This window comes from Vombatus ursinus, unplaced genomic scaffold (assembly GCF_900497805.2).
Source record: "Vombatus ursinus unplaced genomic scaffold, bare-nosed wombat genome assembly UNPS02011572.1, whole genome shotgun sequence".
Taxonomy (NCBI): domain Eukaryota; kingdom Metazoa; phylum Chordata; class Mammalia; order Diprotodontia; family Vombatidae; genus Vombatus; species Vombatus ursinus.
In genome coordinates this window covers 2,024,673-2,045,897 of record NW_020951350.1, presented here as the reverse complement: position 1 = coordinate 2,045,897, position 21,225 = coordinate 2,024,673, and the positions used below count along the sequence as shown (strand labels likewise).

At 39.7% G+C, this 21,225-nt stretch overlaps 1 protein-coding gene across 2 annotated transcripts in view; it reads right to left on the bottom strand.

The window, feature by feature from the left end:
• Nucleotides 1-5,055: 5,055 nt before the first annotated feature.
• The window catches only part of SERPINA12 (serpin family A member 12), a 36,632-nt gene continuing 20,462 nt past the window's right edge, over nt 5,056-21,225 (bottom strand). For both annotated transcript variants that reach the window (XM_027856579.1, XM_027856578.1), the window contains exons 3-5: nt 20,588-20,858; nt 10,141-10,288; nt 5,056-5,319 (exon numbers count right to left, since the gene is read on the bottom strand). In XM_027856579.1, the coding sequence (XP_027712380.1) occupies nt 5,134-5,319; nt 10,141-10,288; nt 20,588-20,858 (605 nt within the window). In that variant the 3' untranslated portion in view covers nt 5,056-5,133. The remainder of the gene's footprint in view (nt 5,320-10,140; nt 10,289-20,587; nt 20,859-21,225) is intronic.

Genomic DNA, 21,225 nt, shown 5'->3' with positions numbered 1-21,225 from the left:
TTTTGATCATGACTTTCAGGTAGTCCAATGATTCTCAAATTATGTCTCCTAGATCTATTTTCCAGGTCAGTTGTTTCTACAATGAGGTATTTTACATTTTCTTCTATTTTTTCATTTTTAAAAAAATTTTGTTTGACTGATTCTTGTCTCATAGAGTCTCATAAAGTCATTAGCTTCCACTTGCAAAATTCTGATTTTTTTTTTTTTTTTTGGTAAGACAATTGGGGTTAAGTGACTTGCCCAGGGTCACACAGCTAGTAAGTGTCAAGTGTTTGGTCTGAGGCCAAATTTGAACTCAGGTCCTCCTGACTTCAGGGCAGGTGCTCTATCCACTGCACCACCAAGCCGCCCCCAAAATTCTAATTTTTAAGGAATTATTTTCTTCAGTTAGCTTTTGTACCTCCTTTCCCATTTGGCTAATTCTACTTTTTAAGGAACTGTTTTCTTCAGTGGATTTTCCCCCCATTTGGCCAAATATATTTTTTAAGGAACTGTTTTCTTCAGTCAATTTTTGTCCTTTCTTTTCCAAGCTATTTGCTCTCTCTTGCATAATTCTCATTTCTTTTCCTAATTTTTCTTCTACCTTTTAATTGATTTTTAAAATCTTTCTTGAGCTCTTCCAAGACAGTTTTTTGGGCTTGAGACCAATTCATATTCCCCTTTGAAGCTTTGCATGTAGGAATTTTGATATTATTGTTCTCTTCTGAGTTTGTGTTTTGATCTTCCCTGTCACAATAGTGGCTTTCTATGGTCAGGGTTCTTTTCTGTTTTGTTTTGTTTTTGCTCATTTTTAAACTTATTTCATGACTTTTAAAGTTGAACTCTGCTCCTGTGGCACAGGGGACACTGTCCCAAGTTATTTGTGCTGAGGGCCACGGCCTGGCCACTGGCTTTCTGGCCTAGACTAGTCATGCCTGTTGTGCCAGGGGTTCCAGGACTGGCAATTTGCCTTTTGAACTGGGGCTGGAGGCCTCACAGCTGGCCTGCTATGCTACTGGCCTGCTGATCCAGGCCTGAGGGCCCTCAGTTGTTTATCTGTGCTGTGACTAAGAGCCTCCTGCTAGCTTGCCCAGATACCATCTGTGCTGGGCTGTGCTCCCCTTTTACCCAAGTGAGACAGACCTTTCCTGAAGTCCTTCCAAGTTATCTTAAGCTGGAAAACTGTTTCACTCCATCTTTTTGTAGGTTCTGTTGCTCCATAATCCATTTAGAGGTTTGATTTAATGTTGTTTCTGAGGGAAACTGGGGAGAGCTCAGGAAACTTCCTGACTTTTCTCTGCCATCTTGGTTCTGCCTCTGACCTGCTTGGTTTTCAACCTGGGTTGGTTGACCCTTCCTCAGGCAGTTTGGTGGTCCCCCATTCCCAATGGACTCATCATATTGGTACTAGAACTTAGTGCCAACAACTGATCAGCTTTAGATCACTGCAGCTCAGAACTCCCAAGTTCAAATGATCTACCACCCTCAACCTCCCCAGTAACAGGGACCACATGCATGTACCACTATGGCAAGCTTAAGGTGGTTTTGGAAGAAGGGAACTCTTTTTTCAGCACCCTCCCATTTCCACACAGGTATGTCCTCCTTTGATAGTACCCTGTACCATAGATCTTCTTACTACTCTACCTTATTTTCAAATTTCACTTTTATGTGGGCAGCTGGGTGGTACAGTTGATAGCACACTGAACCTGGAGTCAAGAAGACCTGAGTTCAAATCTGACCTCACACACTAACTAGCAGTGTGACCTGTTGGCAAGTCATTTGTCTTCTGTTTGCCTCAGTTTCCTTATCTGTAAAATGGTGATAATAATGGCACCTACCTCCCAAGGTTGTTGTGAGGATAGAATGAGATAATTATTGAAAAGAGTTTGGCACAGTGTCTGACATATAATAAGCACTATATAAATATTAGCTATTATTAATTTTGGAGAAGCTCTGCTAAACTCATTCCCCATCTAAGGTATTAATGACTGAAGACAACTCATGTGATCCTTTCCAAATACTCTATATTTTAATAGGAGCCAATGCTTTGCCCAAAGGAATGACATTGTTGTGGTGAAATTACAGGCAATTGTACTTGAAGTCCTCTGTCCCTCAAATTATGTCACATTACAGAAAACCATCTATTTTGCCTGTGAGTAAAACTGGCCCTGTTCTAATCCACTCTCTTCTGCTAGTTTCTCTGTCATTTTTTTGGAATACATCAGAGGAGGAAAAGAGGTGTGTTTATTTTGTACTTTTGCTTTACTTACCTATTTACCAACACATTTTATCTGGCCATCCCTACCTCCAATCCAATGAATATACTACCCTGAGGGTAGTAAATGTCCAATCTTTGTATTTGTACTCCCAACTTCTTGCATAGTGCCTGGCACATTTTTCTTTCTGGTTCAGACTCATGATTTAATTGGTATTGGGAGTTCCCTTTGAGGAAACTTCTTCTACCAATGCAGTGCTATATCCCTTCTGTGTTTTATACTAGAGAGTTGCCTGAGGCACTAAGCAACTTGCCCAAATTTGGAACTATCCTCCCAAATGTTACTATATTGTGCATACCCTCCAATGCAGTAACTTCACTACCAGGCAATACCCAAAAGAGATCAAAGAAAGACAAAAAGGTTCGATGTGCACAAAAATATTACAGCAGATCTTTTTATAGTAGCAAAGAATTGGAAACTAAAAAGTGCCCATTAATTGAGAAATGACTAGATAAATTATGTTATATTAATGTAATGGAATACTATTCTCCAGCAAGAAATGAAGAGATGGTTTCAGAGAAACTTGGGAAAACTTGTGTGGACTCATACACAATGTAGAGAGGAGAACCAGGATAATTATTTTTAATGCAATAACAACATTGTGGACAAACAATGTTGAAAGATTTAAGAATTCTGATCAGCCTGATGACCAACCATCATTCCAGAGGACAGATAATCAAGTTTTCTACCCTCCTTCTGTTTGTTTGTTTGTTTGCTTTTTAGGCAATTAGGGTTAAGTGACTTGCCCAGGATCATACAGCTAGTAAGTGTCAAGTGTTTGGTCTGGGGCCAGATTTGAACTCAGGTACTCCTGACTTCAGGGCTGGTGCTCTATCCACTGTGCCACCTAACTGCCCCGTCTAACCTCCTTCTGAAAGAGAGGTTTGAATGGACTCAGGGTACAGAATGAAACATAGATTTTTTTTGGCTGTGGCCCATATAATAACTTGTTTTGCTTAACTATGCTTATTTGATACAAAAAGTTTTGTTTCTCTGTCTCTCTGTCTCTCTGAAATTTCCATGGAGGGTTAAGAGGTGGGAGAAAAAAATAAAATTAAATGAAAAATTGCCTTGCTCAGAGTCACATAACTTGAATTGAGAACTTCCTGGCTCTGAGATTGGCTCTCTACCTCACAATGCCTGATATGTACTAGGTAAATGTTTATTGATTGATTAATTTTCATAAATGAAAATTCACAGATGTAGAATATAAAAATGGAAATGACCATAAAACATAAAAGATTAGAGCTGAGAAATACTTTGTACCAGAATAGTAACACTGAAAGAAGAGACCTAAGAGAACTACTCCAGTCTCTTTATTTTAGTGAAGAAGAAATTAAAGAGAAGAGAGAGGAAATGACTAATATAACCCCATGAGTGAGTGAGTGGGAGCATGATGTAGCAGAAAGGACACTAGTTGGTAGGAGTTGGTAGGCCTGGTTTTGCATTCTGGCACTTATACTCATTGTCAGTGTGATCACTTCTAAGAACTTCATCTGAAAATGAGAGGGTTGGGCTAAATGATCCCAAAGTTTCCTTCTAGCTCTAAATCCTACCATGCTGATGCCTTTGAAAGGCTTTCTCAATTGCACACTACTCTTTGCAGAGTTTAAAAAAAAAAAACTATCTCGAGAGGCTGGCTCAATTTCTTCCTAGCTACTTAGGGGAGATGTAATGACTGTTCTATGAGAGTGCTAAGGCAGAGACGGTTGCAAAGTCAATTTGAGGAAGTGATTCCAGAAACTTGGAGTGCTGGAGGGATAAGCTGTTTGGGTTTGCAGGCTGCCCACAATGCACCCTCTGGTGGAAATGATGTGCCATTATTACATTTTGGGTTGTACCTGGGGAGATGCTGGCTGTTGTAAACCTACTTTAGGAGCTAACTGCAAGGCCAATGCTTGGCAAACCAGAAGTCTGTTTTCAGTTTTCCCCATGTCTCTTCTATGACTCTTCCCCATCTCTACATAGCCTCCTCCCCATCCCTACTTTCTCCCCACTGGCTCATTCTCCTTTCTCTTACCCAAACTGGTTTTCAGAAGAGGCCATTTTTACTGAGATGCAGATAACCAACAAGGTTTAGTATGTTTTCTCTACCAGGAATTTGTATTGTGTCAGTGAACAGATTTTTTTCCCTCACACAAAGGAATGAAGCTCTGATGTTGGATTTTGAACTGCTGGTGGAAGGAGAATATTCCTGAAATCCATTCAAAGAGGCAGCTATCCATTGTTCCTCCTCACAGAAATGGCCACATTAGTTAAAAGTGACATGGTGAGTTTTTGTGTGTGTATGGCTGTTTATTGACAATTGGGAACACACCTGGGAAATTCATTGTGCAGCTTAGGAATGCGAGATGTGCCTCTGAGAGGGACCTTACAAATCATCTATTCCAACTTCCTTATTTTACAGATGAGGAAACTGAGGTACAGAAGAGTCAGGACAGTCCATGGGAAGCATGCTGGAGTAAGAGTCAAAGGACTTATGTTTGATTCCTGGCTTAATTACTTTCTACTTGTGTGGCATTGGGTAGGTAAGTTGTTTAACATCTCTGGGCCTCAGTTTCCTCATCTTTAGAATGAGGGTATTGAACTAGATGGTCTCTGAGGTCCCTTCCAGCTCTAAATCTCTGATCTTATAAGCCCAGGCCCTCTGACTTCGAATCCAACATACATTCTGCTGCACCATGCTTTGATTCATACTATATCACCCACCAACCAATAGAAAGTAGTTAGTCTGGGTTGTTAAGGAGAACCACAAATGTGAGTTATTGCTATGATCATTTCCAGTGATAAACCAGTTCAATAATTTCAAGTCACAATGTTTATTCAGAGACAGCAGCAAGGAACCTTTGGCAGCTTCAGAGATGCTTGTTTTTGAATTTCATTTTGGGTTCATTATTTTCCCCATGAAGAGAACAGTCTGGGTTTTGTCATCTATAATCACTATTACGAAAGGGCGGTTGAATTTAATGATTTGGGGAACAGTCATTGGCAGGGTCTCAATGCCAGTTCCTCCAGCAGCTTCTGCTCCTTTTTCATTCATCTTCAACACAGCTTTATGAATAGCCTAGAAGAAGAGACACCAAGGATCAGTTAGTCAACTTCTTTGAAAGCACTCCATTCTTCCACATGCAACAGCTCTATCTAGGATGGAACAATAAACTACATTTGAATTTATTTTATTCATCTAGTTAGTCAACAACCTTTTATTAAACATCTACAGTATACATATATTTATCTATAAAATGAGAGGCAGTAGGCTAGGGGATAGGACTTGCCCTGATTTACCCTCTTAATTAGTCAACTCCAAGAATGAACGTTACAGAGGAATTGACAACCTATGGGTTAAGGGAGTAAATCACATTTGGATTCTCAACACTCCTCTCCTTAAAACAAACAAACAAAAAAACACAATGTGCATAGGTGTATGCTTAGAACTATGAGAAATATAAAGATTAATAGGACTCTGTCCCTTCCCCTCTAGGAGTTTATAATCTGGTAGGGAAATGACATGTATTTGAATAAATTTATGAGAAGTAAAAAATGCTATGAAATCAGATGAAGGAGAGATTGGTTTCAGCGAGGGCACCAATTGGTGGCACAGTGATAGAAAGACTTGGTTTTGAGTCCGAGGACCTAGTTTTGAATCTTGGTTCTGTTACCTGTGTGTCTTTAGAGAAATCATTTAACCTCTCTGGGCCTCAGCTTCCTCATTTATGAAATGAGAGAGTTCTTCTAAATCTTAGGACCTTTTTATGCATAAGGGAAGGCTTCATGAAGGAGATACCATTTGAGTTGGGATTAGAAGGATGAATGGAATTTTAATAGGCAGAGATGGGGGAAGAAAGGAAACAAGTATTTATTAAGCACCACCTATGTGCCAGGCTCTATGCTATGCATTTTACAAATGTTACTTCATTTGATCCCCATAATAACCCAGCTCTGGAAGGTTGGTGCTATTATATTTATTTTGTAGTTGAGGAAACTGAGGCAGACAGAAGTTAAGTGACTTGCCTGTGATCACACAACTAGTAAGTATCTAAGACTGGATTTGAACTCAAGTCTTCCTAACTACTGGTCCAGTGTTCATTGTGCCACCTGGCTGCCTGGGAGGGAGAGTATGAATAAAATCAGGGAGGGAGCAAAGTATGGGATGGGTCTGGGGAACAAAGATCCCACAAATACTCGCATATGAGATAATCTTTATTATTCAGATCAGGTGTATATTTTGAGTTTATTGTGGCATATAGTGTAAGATGTGGGACTAAACCTAATTTCTGCCAGACTACATTTCAGTTTTCCCAGAAATTATTATCAAATATGGATTTTTTCCTAGGTAATTTATGTTTGGAATTTATCTAACATTATATTACTAGTTCATTTATTTCTGATTCTTATTTGTCTAGTGGTTCCACTGATTTCCTTCTCTATTTTTTGAAAAATCTGAACCAAATTGTTTTGATTATTCCTGCCTTATAATATTGTTGGCAGTCTGGAAACCCTAATCCCTCTTTAGTCCTACTTTTTTCATTATTTCTCTTAATATTCTATATCTTTTGTTTCTTGAAATGTATTTTGTTATTATTTTGTCTGGCTCAATAAAGTATACTCTTGGAACTTTGATTAATTTTGTTATGATAGAATGGTTACAACTCCTGGTTTTTTTTTTGTTTTTTATTAGTCCGATATGTATAGTAAGTTGTGTTCAAGCTTCTTGGTTTAATTCTGTATGTGTCTTTGTTTTTTTAGATAAGTTTTTTTTTTGAGGGTAGCAAGAGATTATGAGATTTTACTTTCTTATCTATTCTGCTATTTGCATTTGATTGGATTGTTTAGTTTATTAATATTTAAAGTTATGAGTTAGACTTGTGTTTTTTCCCCCATTTGTTTCTTTAATATTGTTTTGGAGAAGCTACCAGAATTGATTCAAAGAATTTACTTGCTCAGGAGTTCCTTAAAATTAATGAAATCAAAAGTCCAGTCTCCCCCCTTGAGAGTGAAAGAGGTTTAGAGAAAGTGACTAATCTGCCATCTTGGTGGTCACCTGACCCAGAAGTCTACTAATGATTATTTAACATTATGCCACATGACTACAGATTGTTTCCTTTATGATAGAGATGTTGAATAAATGAGATGATAAGGGAAAGGCCAAATCCCAGTTCCCCTAACTCCAAAAATATTTCCAAGTTCTTTTGTTGTCTTGGAATTTTACCATATCAAAAATTGCTCCAAAGCAATGGGGCAAGGGCTGGAACTTGGAAATCTTTTTTTCTTATATAGATTTTATGGTTATGATACTGTATTTGTTTTCATGGGATTTAACCTTTGGAATTAAATCTGATAAATTTGTGGAGCAGAAGGCTACTTTATCAGAATGGTTATGAAAACCATTGAGGATTATAGGGTCATTAGATATTGAGCTTGAAAGGACTTTAGGTATACTTCCCACTCCTACCTGCCACTTTTAGATCTACTCTTTGCTACCAGCACCCAGAGATCTTTCTTTCTTTGTGGTTTGCTGCATTCAGATAGGTGGCCTTTTTCGTATCCTGGTGACAGTTATCCCCACTTCTTTCTCAATACTGCTTCCTTGTTTTATCTCTACTCCTTATCCATGTCCTATACTTGAGGAATTCAATATATATATGTAGATGTCCCCCTTAAACACCCCTGCTTTCCACCTCATCAGCCTCTTCAACTCCCATAACCTTCTTCACTCCAACCCAACCCCCTACAGCTGTTGGTCTCATGCCATTGATCTCATCAGTACCAATGTGTCTTATCCCCTCAATTTAGAATGATGGAATTCCACTATCTGGTACCATAAATTGGTACCCTTACAACTCTTCTTGTGCTTTGTATTCATTATCTTTGTTAGGGATATTCTAGATGGGATTTCTGTTCAGATGTGTGTATGTGTGTGTGTGTGTGTGTGTGAGAGAGAGAGAGAGAGACAGAGAGAGACAGAGGATTAGATGATCTTTGAGGTCACTTCCAACTCCAGAATTCTGTGATTCTTGAAGAGAACTTAGAACCTGCTACCTGAACCTTGAATTTTCTATTTGTACAGTCTATATATGAATGCTTTCAGTAATAGAGAATTCATGACCTTTGAGGTCCTGCTATATTGTTATATGGTTGTATTTTTAAAGAGTTTCTTCCTTCTAATGAGCTGACATCATCTCCAACACTATTCTATCTCTATCTTTCTCTCTAGATACTCTTTCTCAGTGACCTCATTGGCTCCCAGAAGTTTGATTGTCACCTATATGTTGATGACTCCCAGATCTTTATCTCTAGCCCTAATCTCTCTCCTGAGTTTTAATACTACATCACAGACTGGTCCACAATATATCTCACAACTATCCCCTTCTCTCTACTCTCTAGTTCAGTCTTACCTAGATTATTGTAATGATCTTCTAATTGGTCCCTTCCTCAAGTCTCTCCCACTTCAGTCCATCATCCACACCACTGCCAAAGTAATTTCTTAGGTGAGTATCTAACTATGTTGCTTCCCTACTTAGTCAGCTCCAGTGACTTCCTAGTGCCTATAGGTAAAAATACAAAACCCCTTATTTTAGCTTTTAAGACTTTTCAGTCTACCTTTTGAGTGTCATCACACACCATGCCTCCTCCTACACTGTGTGATCCAGCCAAGCTGGCCTTCTCTTTTGTTCTCCACACACAGCATTCCATCTTTTGTCTCCATAGATTTGCACTGATTCTTCCCCATGCCTAGAATGCACTCTTTCCTTATCCCAGATCATAGAATCCCTCTCTTCTTTCACTACTTTCTCCTAAGTCTCCTGAGTCCCAAGTCTCAACTGCTAATGCACTCCCTCTCAAACTAGTTTATATTTAATTAATTAGTGTTTATTTATATTTATTTTCTTTATATGTATTATGTGTATATATACATACAAATATATGCATATATACATACATGTGTATATGTATAAATAAATGTATGTATGTATGTTGTATGTGTATATATGTATGTATGCATGTGTATATATGTGTGTGTATATCTATATCTATATCTACATATGTATATCTATATATATCTCTATCTATCTATCTATCTATCTATCTATCTATATCTTTATTGTGTCCGCTGCTAGAATTTAAGCTACTTGTGTGTAATGATTGCTTAATCTATTATATTTGTATTCTTGGTACCTAGCACAATGCTTGGTATATAGTAGGTGGTTAATAAATGCCTATTTGATGACTAATTACACTCATAGGTGTTAGGCTAATCTCTGGAAGGGAAGAAGGAATTTTAAAAATATATCTTTTTGAGACCAGGGGAAGCTAAGTGGCACAGTAGATAGAGTACTGGGCCTGGATGTTTCTTGACTTGACAACTTTGGGATTTTCTGCCTCATCTTGGTGCTATTTCCACTAGACCATACTCCCCTAAGCTCCTTGAGGTAATAGCCAAGATATGGTCTCTTCTCTGTAATGGACATTCCACATTTTCCCAAAGCCTATAACATATGAGGAGAGTTGTGTAGCTAAGACTTTGAAAGCGATTATATATTGCTTTCAAAATATGTTAAGCAATTAAAATATACTTGTCATGTCAAATTCAATTTATCATTCATTCATTCATTCCTTAAAACAACATTTATAGAGTCCCTACTGTGCAAAGTAACATGTCAGTCTCTGTGGGGACAAAAATAGTGATGACTGCAACTGCATTGTAATGGTTTATGTTGTACCTTGGCTACTAGAGATGGGGGCTCCTGATAAATGAACTTGCTCTCCAACCACCTGACACAAAAACCCCAACAAAGTGAGGTGTGATGTTTGAAAAATGGCTGCCATTTTGGAGGGTGCTATAAAGAAATAACTTCAGTTCAAAGTTAAGCTTTAATTATCTTACCTGGCTAACTTTCAAAGTCTTCTGGGGACTGATTTTGGTAAGGTCAGCACTTCCATCAAAGATTCGGGTGACACCAAGCCCAGAGAGACACTTTTTCATGTCATAGGTACCAGAGATGGAAAACTTGGGCAAACACACATCAACAGAACTGGGGAAATAAAGTAATCATCAGAGAAAAGTTCCAGTACAGATTTTAAAGCATCTGCATTCTGTGGTTTAAATAGTATCTTTACCGGGGCGGGGAGGGGGAGCCAGGATGGCAGAGTAAAAGCAGTGACTTGCTTGAGCTCTCCCTCAAACCCCTCCAAATACCTATAAAAAATAGCTCTAAACAAATTCTAAAGCAGCAAAACCCACAAAAAGACAGAGTGAAACAAATATCCAGCCAAAGACAGCCTGGATGGTTGATCAGAAAGGTATATCGCACCAGGTGGAGAGAGGAACACAGTTCGGCATGGGTGGGCAGGCCGCAGCAAACCTGGAGCAGGCCTCAGAGGACTGAATTGCTGGCAGCTGTGGTGGTTTCCAGACTTCTCAACCCACAAATGCCAAAGACAACTTAGAAGGTCAGTGGGAAAAGTCTGTGTCTGTGGGGAGAGAGAGAAGGACAGTGGGGTTCCAGCCCCATTACCAGAGTGCGGCCTGGGGTGGTGGCTGCCTCCTGAGCTTCTGGCCCACAGTCTGAGGGGGAATTGAGTGACTGATCAGAGGGGGATTGCAGGGATCTCTCTGCTGGTGCAGGATTCTCTTGCTTTGCCCGTGCTTAGATCTGGGTCACAGTTCTGGGTGATGGTGCTGGGGCGAAAAGGAGCGCTTGCATGGTGGAGCTTGTAGTGGCTGTGGAGATAAAACCCTCCTCACAGTTCCAAGACAGAAAAGAGTGCTCACAGACCAGAGCACAGGCCAGGAAAGGAGTAAACACCTCGCCCTTGATCATAGCACCTTGGAAGAACTGAAAATTTACAGGTCCCTAGAAGTATCTCTGAAAACAGCTGCACAAAACCCCTGAAGCTTGGGACAGTACATTCTCCACACTGGGCACAGACTCCTACTTTAACAAAGAGTTTATAACTCAAGTAATTGGCTGAGATCATGTTCAAGCAGTGCAAAAAGAGTCAGACTATATTATCTTACTTTGGTGACAAAGAAGATCAAAACATACAACCAGAAGAAGACAACGAAGCCAAAGCTCCTACATCCAAAGCCTCCAAGAAAAATGTGAATTGGTCCCAGGCCATGGAAGAGCTCAAAAAGGATTTTGAGAAACAAGTAAGAGAAGTAGAGGAAAAATTGAGAGTGATGATAAAGGAGACCCAAAAAAATACTGAAGAAAATAACAACTTAAAAAATAGCCTAACCCAAATGGCAAAAGAGGTCCAAAAAACCAATGAGGAGAAGAATGCCCTAAAAAGCAAAATTGGCCAAATGGAAAAGGAAGTCCAAAAGATTACTGAAGAAAATACTTCCTTAAATATTAGAATGGAGAAATTGGAAGCTAGTGACAATTTGAGAAATCAAGGCACTGTAACACTAATCCAAAGGAATGAAAAAGTAGAAGAGAATGTGAAATATCTCATTGGAAAAACAACTGACCTGGAAAATAGATCCAGGAGAGAGAACTTAAAAATTATTGGACTATCTGAAAGCCACGATCAAAAAAAGAGCCTCGACGTCATCTTTCAAGAAATTACCAAGGAAAACTGCCCTGATATTTTAGAACCAGAGGGCAAAATAGAAATTGAAAGAATCCCCCAATCATCTCCTGAAAGAGATTCCCAAAGGAAAACTTTTAGGAATGTTGTAGCCAAATTCCAGAATTCCCAGGTCAATGAGAAGATATTACAAGCAGCCAGAAGGAAACAATTCAAGTACTGTGGAAACACAATCAGGATAACACAAGATTTAGCAGCTTCTACATTAAGGGTCTGGAGGGCATGGAGTATGATGTTCCAGAGGGCAAAGGAGTTAGGACTACAACCTGGAATCACCTACCCAGCAAAACTGAGTATAATCCTTCAGGGTAAAAAATGGTCATTCAACGAAATAGGAGACTTTCAAACATTCCTGTAGAAAAGACTGGAGCTGAATAGAAAACCTGACCTTCAAATACAAGACTCAAGTGAAACATGGAAGAGGTAAACAGGAAAGAGAAATCATAAGAGACTTATTAAGGTTGAACTGTTTACATTTCTGCAGGGAAAAATGATATTAGTAACTCATGAGTCCTTTGTCAGTGTTAGGGTAGTGGGATGGAAAAATTATATGTGTGTATAGATAGATAGATAGAGGACACAGGGTGAGTTGACGATGAAGGGGTGGTATCTAGAAAATAAAATTAAGGGGTGAGAGAGGATTATACTGGGAAAAGGAGAAAGGGAGAAGTAGAATCAGATAAAATATCTCACATGAAACAGACAAGAAAAGGCTTTTACAGTGGAGGGGAAATGGGAAGGTGAGAGGGAATGAGTGAATCTTATTCTCATAGGATTTAGCTTAAAGAGGGAATAACATACACAATGGGGTATGGAAATCTATCTTACCCTACAGGAAAAAGGGGGGAAGGGGACAAGAGAGCAGGGGGTCGATAGAGGGGAGGGCAGATTGGGGGAGGGGATAATCAAAAGCAAACACTTCTGAGGAGGGACAGGGTCAAAAGAGAATAGAATAAATGGGGGGTAGGATAGGATGAAGGGAAATATACTTAGTTTTTCACAACATGACTACTATGGAAGTGTTTTGCATGACTACACCTCTATAACCTGTATGGAGATGCTTGCCTTTTCAATGAGTGTGGGTAGGGAGGGAGGAAGGGAGAAAATCTGTAACCCAAAGTTTTAAAAACATATGTTAAAAATTAAAAAAAAAATTAAAAATAATAGTACCTTTACAATACTTTGGGAGGAAAGCCAGCCCTGCCTGATTTTGTGAAATAGGCAGGATTTGTCTTTAGCATCCCCAATTTTCAGTTCACCACCTTTTGTCTTTTGGTGGTCACCAGTTCAGGGACCTTCTTTTCCTTTACAAAAAACTACAATCAAAATTCTGGTTCTGCTACTTTATTATCTGCACATCCTTGGATAAATGATTTAACCTTTCTGAGCCTCAATTTCCTCATCAGTAAAACTAGGGCATGGGATTCAGTCTTCTCTAAAATCTCTTTCAGCACTAGATTTATGATACTATGATGAACATTCATTCACTTTGAACTTCATTCATTCATTTCATTTAGAACAGCTTCAGGTTTTTACTCTCTTAGAGGGATTTTCATTTAACAATGACCAAAGCTTAAAGCTAAGTAAGGGCTAATAGTTTTTCTCTACGTCACCCACTCATTGCAAGGACGTGTGTGTATGTGTGTCTGTGTGTGTGTGTGTATCTGTGTGGCCACAGAGACAGAAACAGAGGTAGAAAGACAGAGACAGATACAGAGACAGACACACAGACATAGACCTTTAAACATGACCATCACCTTGAACTGCACTATGTCTAAATTCCTAAACTCTGAAATTTCCCCTCTGATCATACCCTCTTGTCCTTCTAGTTCTCTGTCCAAATCTTTTTCCTGGCTTCTATTCTAGAGCAAAAAAATGCTACCAGAATATAGCAATAAACTACATTGACTGTGTCTGCTATACATTCATGCTATCTGATCTTTACTGTGCCCCTGTTGTACATTAATCCTTTCCATCTCAGCCCAGCAACCTATTACACTCCCCACAATGACTTTTCCATTTTCCCCAAGCCCCCAATACCAACCTAACCCTGCTTTCTCTCAGCAGATAACACTGTCTGTTACCTTATTAAGAAGGTTGAGACTCTCCTATTTTCCATTCCCACAGATCAAAAACTCTATGTCTTTACAATGATTGAAAAGTGAAACATGTATGTGAGGCTGGATTTGAACTCAGGAAGAGGAATCTTCTGGACTTCAGGCCTAGTATTCTATCTGCTATTCCACTTAGCTGCCCAGCAGGTGGTAATAAAGTGCTGGAAATCAGGAGATAGACTAGAGCTAACTCTATTCATATATAGTTAGATAGACAGATGATAGATAGATAGATAGATAGATAGATAGATAGATATATCTGAGAGCCATCTGCATATGGATGATTTTTAAACGCATCAGAGCTGCTTCATCACCAACCAAAACAGTGTAGTGAGAGAAGAAAAGGATCCCAGAACAAAGAGTGCTCTCAATATAAGTTCTTGGAGTTGGGGTGGGGGGGAGGAAGAACCTGCCACTAGAAGTCTTCTCCTTGATGGGAATTTCCATTAACCTTTGGAAGGGAGGGAGGATAGGGTAAAGCCACATGGAACATCACATGATAATTTGGGATATTCAATAAAGAGGCCAAACCAGAAATTCATCTATTTCCCCCCCCCCCCCCCCCCACACTTTGACTGAGTGTATCTCAACTCAGCTAGGTAAGACCTGTATAGGATCTTCAAATAATTATATAGGTGAGCTGAAATCTTTTAGAGATGCAGAATGTGACCTGGCCATTTTATCTCCTGGGATCTCAGGACTGACAAAAGGTTGGGGTGAAATGTAAATGCAGAAGGGACACAGATGAAAAGCACAGGGTGAGCTTAGGGCCTGGAACAAGAGAATTATAGAATGTTAGAGCTCAAAAGAATCTTAGAAATCCTGTCTAGTTTAAAATCCTCAAGGGTGACCTTCCTAATAGAACATCCATAGTAATGAAGCATCCATAATGAAGAAAGATAAGGAGCACAACAGCCACAACCATAGATAAAACTCCACTGTAGATCAAACTTGACTCTGTAGAAGAGAAGAACAAACACTTCTCCTTTTTTTTTAAGTGGGAGACCATGAGTATGAAACATTGCATATGTTATCAGACTCAGCTAATATATTGACTTTGCTGAAATTAAAGAAAAAAATTTGCCTTTTTTTATTCTTCGTTACAAAAGGTGGTTAGGGTTGGATGGGTACAAAGAGGAAAGGGGCAGCTATATTTGGAAATGATGGTGATGTAAAAAACAAAAGATATCAATTATTTTTTTTCCTAATTTTAGACTTTCTAAAAGAGAGAGCCCAGCACTCTTATTGCCATTGACTGATTACCAAGAAATTGGGGAATAGCCCCATTCAGACTTGGCTCTGCTGCTTTCTGGTGACCTGAATGCAAACCTGTTGGACTGCCTTTGCAAAGGAGGTGGCCTATCCTTTGGGTATATTACATATTTTTCATATAATTGTGCTTTTATCTGAGAACATTTGCAACAGTTAGGAACATTTATTTCTCACCAGACAGAGACTTTATGCTAACTATAGACAAGATCATATGGCCTGTGTGGGTAGGACTGAACCAGCATCACGGGCCAAACAGCTGGGCACAGCTGCCTGTGTATATTTCTTTTGTAGTATCACATCATGGCATAGAGTCAAGAACATTGGGTTGGGAGTCGTCAGGTCTGGGTTCTGCTCTTGACTCTGCCTTTTGACTAAATTATGTGCTGTGATCATGTACAAATAATTTCCCCCCTCTGGGCCTTAGTTTTCTCCTCTGGGAAAAAAAGGGTGGGCTATTAGATGAATCAAACACATAGCCAGCAGGCCACAAAACTCTCCAGTGCCCTGGAACCAAATTAAAATGTAATTGAGAAATCTTAACAAAATTAAAAAAATATAATACAACATAGGTCATGTTGATTTGTGGTTTTCTAAGTCAATATGCAGCCCTGAGGGATTTGTCTCTATTTGAGTTTGACACCACTGGACTAGATTATCATCTGCTCATTTAGTCTAAGGTCTTTTCCAGTCCTGACATCCTGTATTCTATCATTCTCTCATCCAAAGCAAGAAATGATGTGGTCCAATGGAATAAGCCTTTGACTTTGAATCAGAAGAGACCTGGATAATCCCTGGGCAAGGCACTCTCTAAGCCGTGGTTTTCCAGCTTCGTGAAACAGGCGTACAAAAAGGCAGTATCTGTAATGGATAGAGAGCTGGCCTGAGGGTCAGAAAGAAGTGATTGTAAGTCCTATGCCTGCTGTATACTGGCTCTGTGTGTGTGTGAGAGAGAGAGAGAGAAGTTAGTGCTTATACTGCCCACTTCACAGAGTTGTTATGGGAAAAGTGCTTTAGAGATGTGGGACCTATATAAAGAATTCAGGGAAGTTTGGGAAGACTTATATGAACTGCTGCAAAATGAAGGAAGCAGAACAAGGGGGGAAAGTGAATGACTACAAAATGGAAATGGAAATGTAATAGGGGTAATCCCTGGAGTGGACATACAGCCTAGTTCTTTTGCTGAGCGAACATTATCCTTTGCTGAAATGACACAGCTGTTCTTTATTGGTCCATCCTCATAACTGAGGGGTTATGTGGAAGATGATTGGTCAAAGAGTCAGGAGTAACTCCCCAATCAGTGTGTTGTAAGAGGAACTAGAGAAATAGCTAGCTCTTTCCTTTAGGAATTTTTTCTCCCTCGGGCTTTTGGCAAGGGGAGGAAGAGTATTTCTATATTTCTCTCTATTGTCTCTTTCTCTCTGCCACCCACTCTCCCTTCCCCAGCATTAATGGTGATCTGCAACTTGAACACATAGCAATGACAATCAGCCTATACAGAGCTAGGTGGCACAGTGTATAGAGTGCTGGAACTGGAGTCAGGAAGACTCATCTTCTTGAGTTCAAATGTGACCTCAGACATTTATGAGCTGTGTGACCCTGGGCAAGTCACTTAACCTTGTTTGCCTCAGTTTTGTCATCTGTAAAATGAGCTGGAGAAGGAAATGGCAAACTACTCCAGTATCTTTGCCAAGAAAATCCCAAATGGGGTCACGAAAAGTAGGACATGACTGACAACTGACTGAACACTATGCCGACCTGAGACTTGAATGTCTGGTTATTTCTTTCACTTTCTTGTTTTTTCCTAGCATGAGAAATGAATCTTTACACACCTGGTAGTAACCTCATCAGTTACAGAAGTTGGAAGTTTTCTCCTGTTAGGTGCTAGCTATTGAGTAATTTTTGCAATAAGAATTTTTCTCCAAAGAGAAGATCTTCATTGTCAGGAGGACTCTGCAGAAGAAAGTCCAGGGCACCATCTAGTCGACTAGGATATCTGGACTTTAAGAATTACTTGGACAGTGCAAACCTGAGGTGAATCTAAAAAACCACTTCTCCTGTCTTACCAAGTTGTCTTTACCTCCTAGTAGAGCATAGAAAGTGTGAGGGGCTATTATTTTATGTTTTTCCATATTTGTTAACATACTTCTTTGAGTTCTGTTGTGTTATAAACAGGGTCTTCTTCAGAAAAGGACACTCAAGTTAATAATATGAATATTAGGTATCGTTTTATAGGTTTATTTTCTCCACCACAGAAATGCTTAAGACACCCAAGAACTCAAATTCATTCATTAGCAAACATAGAAAAACATAAAACAAATAACCCTTCACACTCATTATGCTCTTCTGAGAGGTAAAGATAACTTTGTGGGACGGCTGAACAGAAAATTACCGTTCACGTCAGATCTACTGCACTGTTGAAGCAGCTCAAGAGGTCTGAAAATCCTAAATGGCCAGGGCATGTCTTGGGCTTACATTTTAGTCCTTCTCTTGTAGAATACCCTTGGCAATGGTTCCCTTCTCCTCCAAGAAGCAGTGCTATTTTGAAATCACCTCCCCTTGCGTTGCCAGCACTCCAGGATCAAAAACTCTTCACCTATAGCACTCATTAAGTAATGACCACAGTTGAAACCATCCATGTCTCCAGATTGCTGGGTTTTGACTGATAATCAGAGAAGAAAACAGAAAGTTGAAGGCGACCAAAGATTCAGGCTTGCCTAAGCAAGCCCATGTTCTTGCTGCCTTGTGGTTGTAATTACGGGTGCAGAGGGAGCAGGGGAGAGAAATCCTCTTTGCTGGAGATCTAAGGCCCCTTCTTCATCTTGTTACTACCAGCCTAGCACGATCAATACCACCTGAGCAATTACAATAGCTTGCTACTAGGTCTTCCCATCTCCACTCTTTCTAGCCTTCATAAAAGTGGGCATTTCATTGTTGGGGGCAGCTTATGAAATTCCTTTTTATGTCGAGGTGAAATGTGCTACCTTGTAGCTTCCACCTCTTGGTCCTAAATCTAACCTTGGGAGCCAGTTACAATATATCTGATCTCTTTTCTATATATAACTCTTTGATATTTGAAGGTAACTATTATATACTAACCCTCCAACCATATCTCCCCCTACTACACACCCTCTCAGTTTTTTTTTCTTTTCCAGGTTAAATATCCTCAAGTCATTCAGTCTTTCTTCATATTATTTGGTTTTGAATCTTTTCCCTATCTTGATTACTCTCTTTTGGATATGTTCCAACTTAGCAATATCTCTTCTAAAATGTAGTGCCCATAACTGAACATAGACTATTTGACTAGGGTAGAGGGTATCAGGAATGGCCATCATTCTGGACGTTATTAGTTTCTTTGCCTGCGTTATTTATTTAACACTTCTCCTATGCTGCCTCTACTGTTTCTTAGAATGTTGTCTTGTAGTGTCATTTAAACTTTTGCCTTGTTGGGCTTTTCACATGTCTATGTCTTCTCTGCCCAAATTGACAGGAAGCCCTTCAGGACACAGAAGGATGCTGCAGCATCCTGTCTCATCTACTGCATTTAGCAAGGGTTCATTAAATACCAGTTGACTTAGGCCTACTGAGAGAGATGGGGGAAGAACTAAAGGGAAGTATCTACTATTTCACACGAACAAAATCAGAATTCTCAGAGTAGAAGTTAGGACCTACCAAGGAGGGTAACCACCCTCCACCTCACCTGGAAACTGGTGGTATTGAAAGAGGCAATGCAGGGTAGTGGAAAGATTAGAATTGAATTCTTCTTTTCTTCTTCTTCTCCTTTGTATCCTCAGTGCCTAGAGAGGCAATGTGGCATAATGTATAGAGAGCTGGCCTTGGCATCAGAAAGACCTGGCTTTGAGTCTCACATCTGATACATACAGGCTATGTGACTCTGGATAAGTCCCTAGATCTCTCAATGCCCCAGGTAATGCTTGAAGACTATATGCTGCAGGACAGTTGCAGTTTAGGATCAATAAAAGATGTTTTCCCTGGGCCTTCTATACCAATGAAATCATAGGTTGGTAAAATAAAAGTTCATAGTGGCTAGCATGTGTTGTTGTTGTTGTTCGGTCCTTTTCTGTTGTGTCCAATTCTCTGTGATCTCATTTGGGTTTTTTTGCAAAGTTACTGGAGTGGTTTGCCATCTTTCTCCAGCTCATTTTACAGATGAATGAGAGACATTATTATTTTTCTATTATATTAATAACCAATTATTAAATTAGGATGTAGGTTCTTCCCTTCTATGTCTTCATTCAGGGACCAGTCCCCGTAGATCAGTCTCTGAAGGACATTGCTGATAGATAAGATTGCTCAAATCCTCTGGATATATGCTCCATAATCTTGGGTGGGACCCCACCTAACTAGAAGACCTTATAAGCAGAATCTAATCTAAGTGAATTCTTGCCCCTAGGAAATGATCCCATGTCATTGTACCCCTCCATTAGAATTTAGGGTGACCCAGCTTATGACAGAGAAAATCAACCAGAATGGTCTGAGTAGAGATAGATTCCTTTACCCAGATTTCTGGAGGTAGCTGAGTCTCATGATCGAGTCATGTTCTCAGCAGGAGGAGTTGAAGACTTGTAGTTTAACTCTTCATTAATATGCCCATCCCCTCATTAATTGTTTACAAATTAGAATTGATTTTCACCTGGAACCTTTTTCCCCGAAGGTATTTAAGCATTCAGTGATCTCCATGGTTGTCTTTGGTTCCTGAGAGACCACTGACCATCAGTTCATTGATTATTTACTAGCCTAATTAATAAATTGGTTATTAATTACCCAGGAACTCTCTCAGGCTTTTCATTTGTCACATGAAGAAACTGAGGCAAACAGAGTTAAGTGACTTGCTCAAGGGTCACACAGCTAGTAAATGACTGAGGCCAGATTTGAACTCAGGAAGATGAGTTTCTCTGACTCTGGACCCAGCACTCTATCCACTATGCCACCTAGCTGCCCCATGTAACTGGCACTTAATACTTTGGGAATTAGGTTGAATATAATTTTAGACGATCTTTAAATCCTAGCTCTGGTATTTTCTACTTTTGGGACCACAGACAAGTCACTTCCTTTCTCTGGGACTCCGTATTCTTTGCTGTAAAATGAGAGGCTTGAACTAAATTATTTCTCATGTCAATAGATTGTAAGCTCCTTGAGTGCAGGGACTGTCTTTTGCCTCTTTTGTATCTCCTGTACTTAGCAGAGTGCTTGGAAACATAGGAGGTACTTAGTAAATATTGATCGGTTGACTTTCAGTCCCAAGTCTTATGATTCTAAAGGTCATGCCACACCGTATTTAGAATGGAAACTTGAACCAATGGGGAGGGATGCACAAGCAAGCTTCATTACCTGCCCTTCAATGATTGCCTCCATTGGGTCAGCTTGTTCTTATTGAGCCCTTCTTCCACTTTCTTCAGTTTCCCCTTGTCTGGGAGTATGAAAAGCCCTGTGACATTTCCCTTAAAAGGTATTTCTAGAATTGTACAGGAGAGCTGGTCATCATAAGCAGTTTTGTACTTGCCACCTCGGTACATCATGGGGACTTTCACTGACTTCCCATTGATCAGAAAGAAGTCATCTTCTTTTGTGTCCTTTGGGTTAAACTTCTTTTCCCATTCACCTTAGGGAGTGAAAACAGACAAAAAAGTGACAGATAATTCTAGGAAAGCAGAGATTAATGGGCATCATGAACTTTTAGTCACAAGATACACAGATCTGAAGTAGGGGTCGGGGAGGGGGATTGAGTTCTAAATTCCAGCAAGACTCACTGGAGTTGGGAATGGGTTGTGGGTGGAGGATGTTATAAAGAATGTGACAGATGTCCTCGTACAGTGGTAGACCTTGCCCATATGAGCTTCTTCAATACTATTAGTGTTATTGATTTCTTAGGTGACATCCTTCTCTCCACCAAAGCAGTTTATAGCCCCTGTATTTCTCAGGTCTCCTGACCTGAGAATTAATCATCTGTGTTGAACCTTCTCATGATA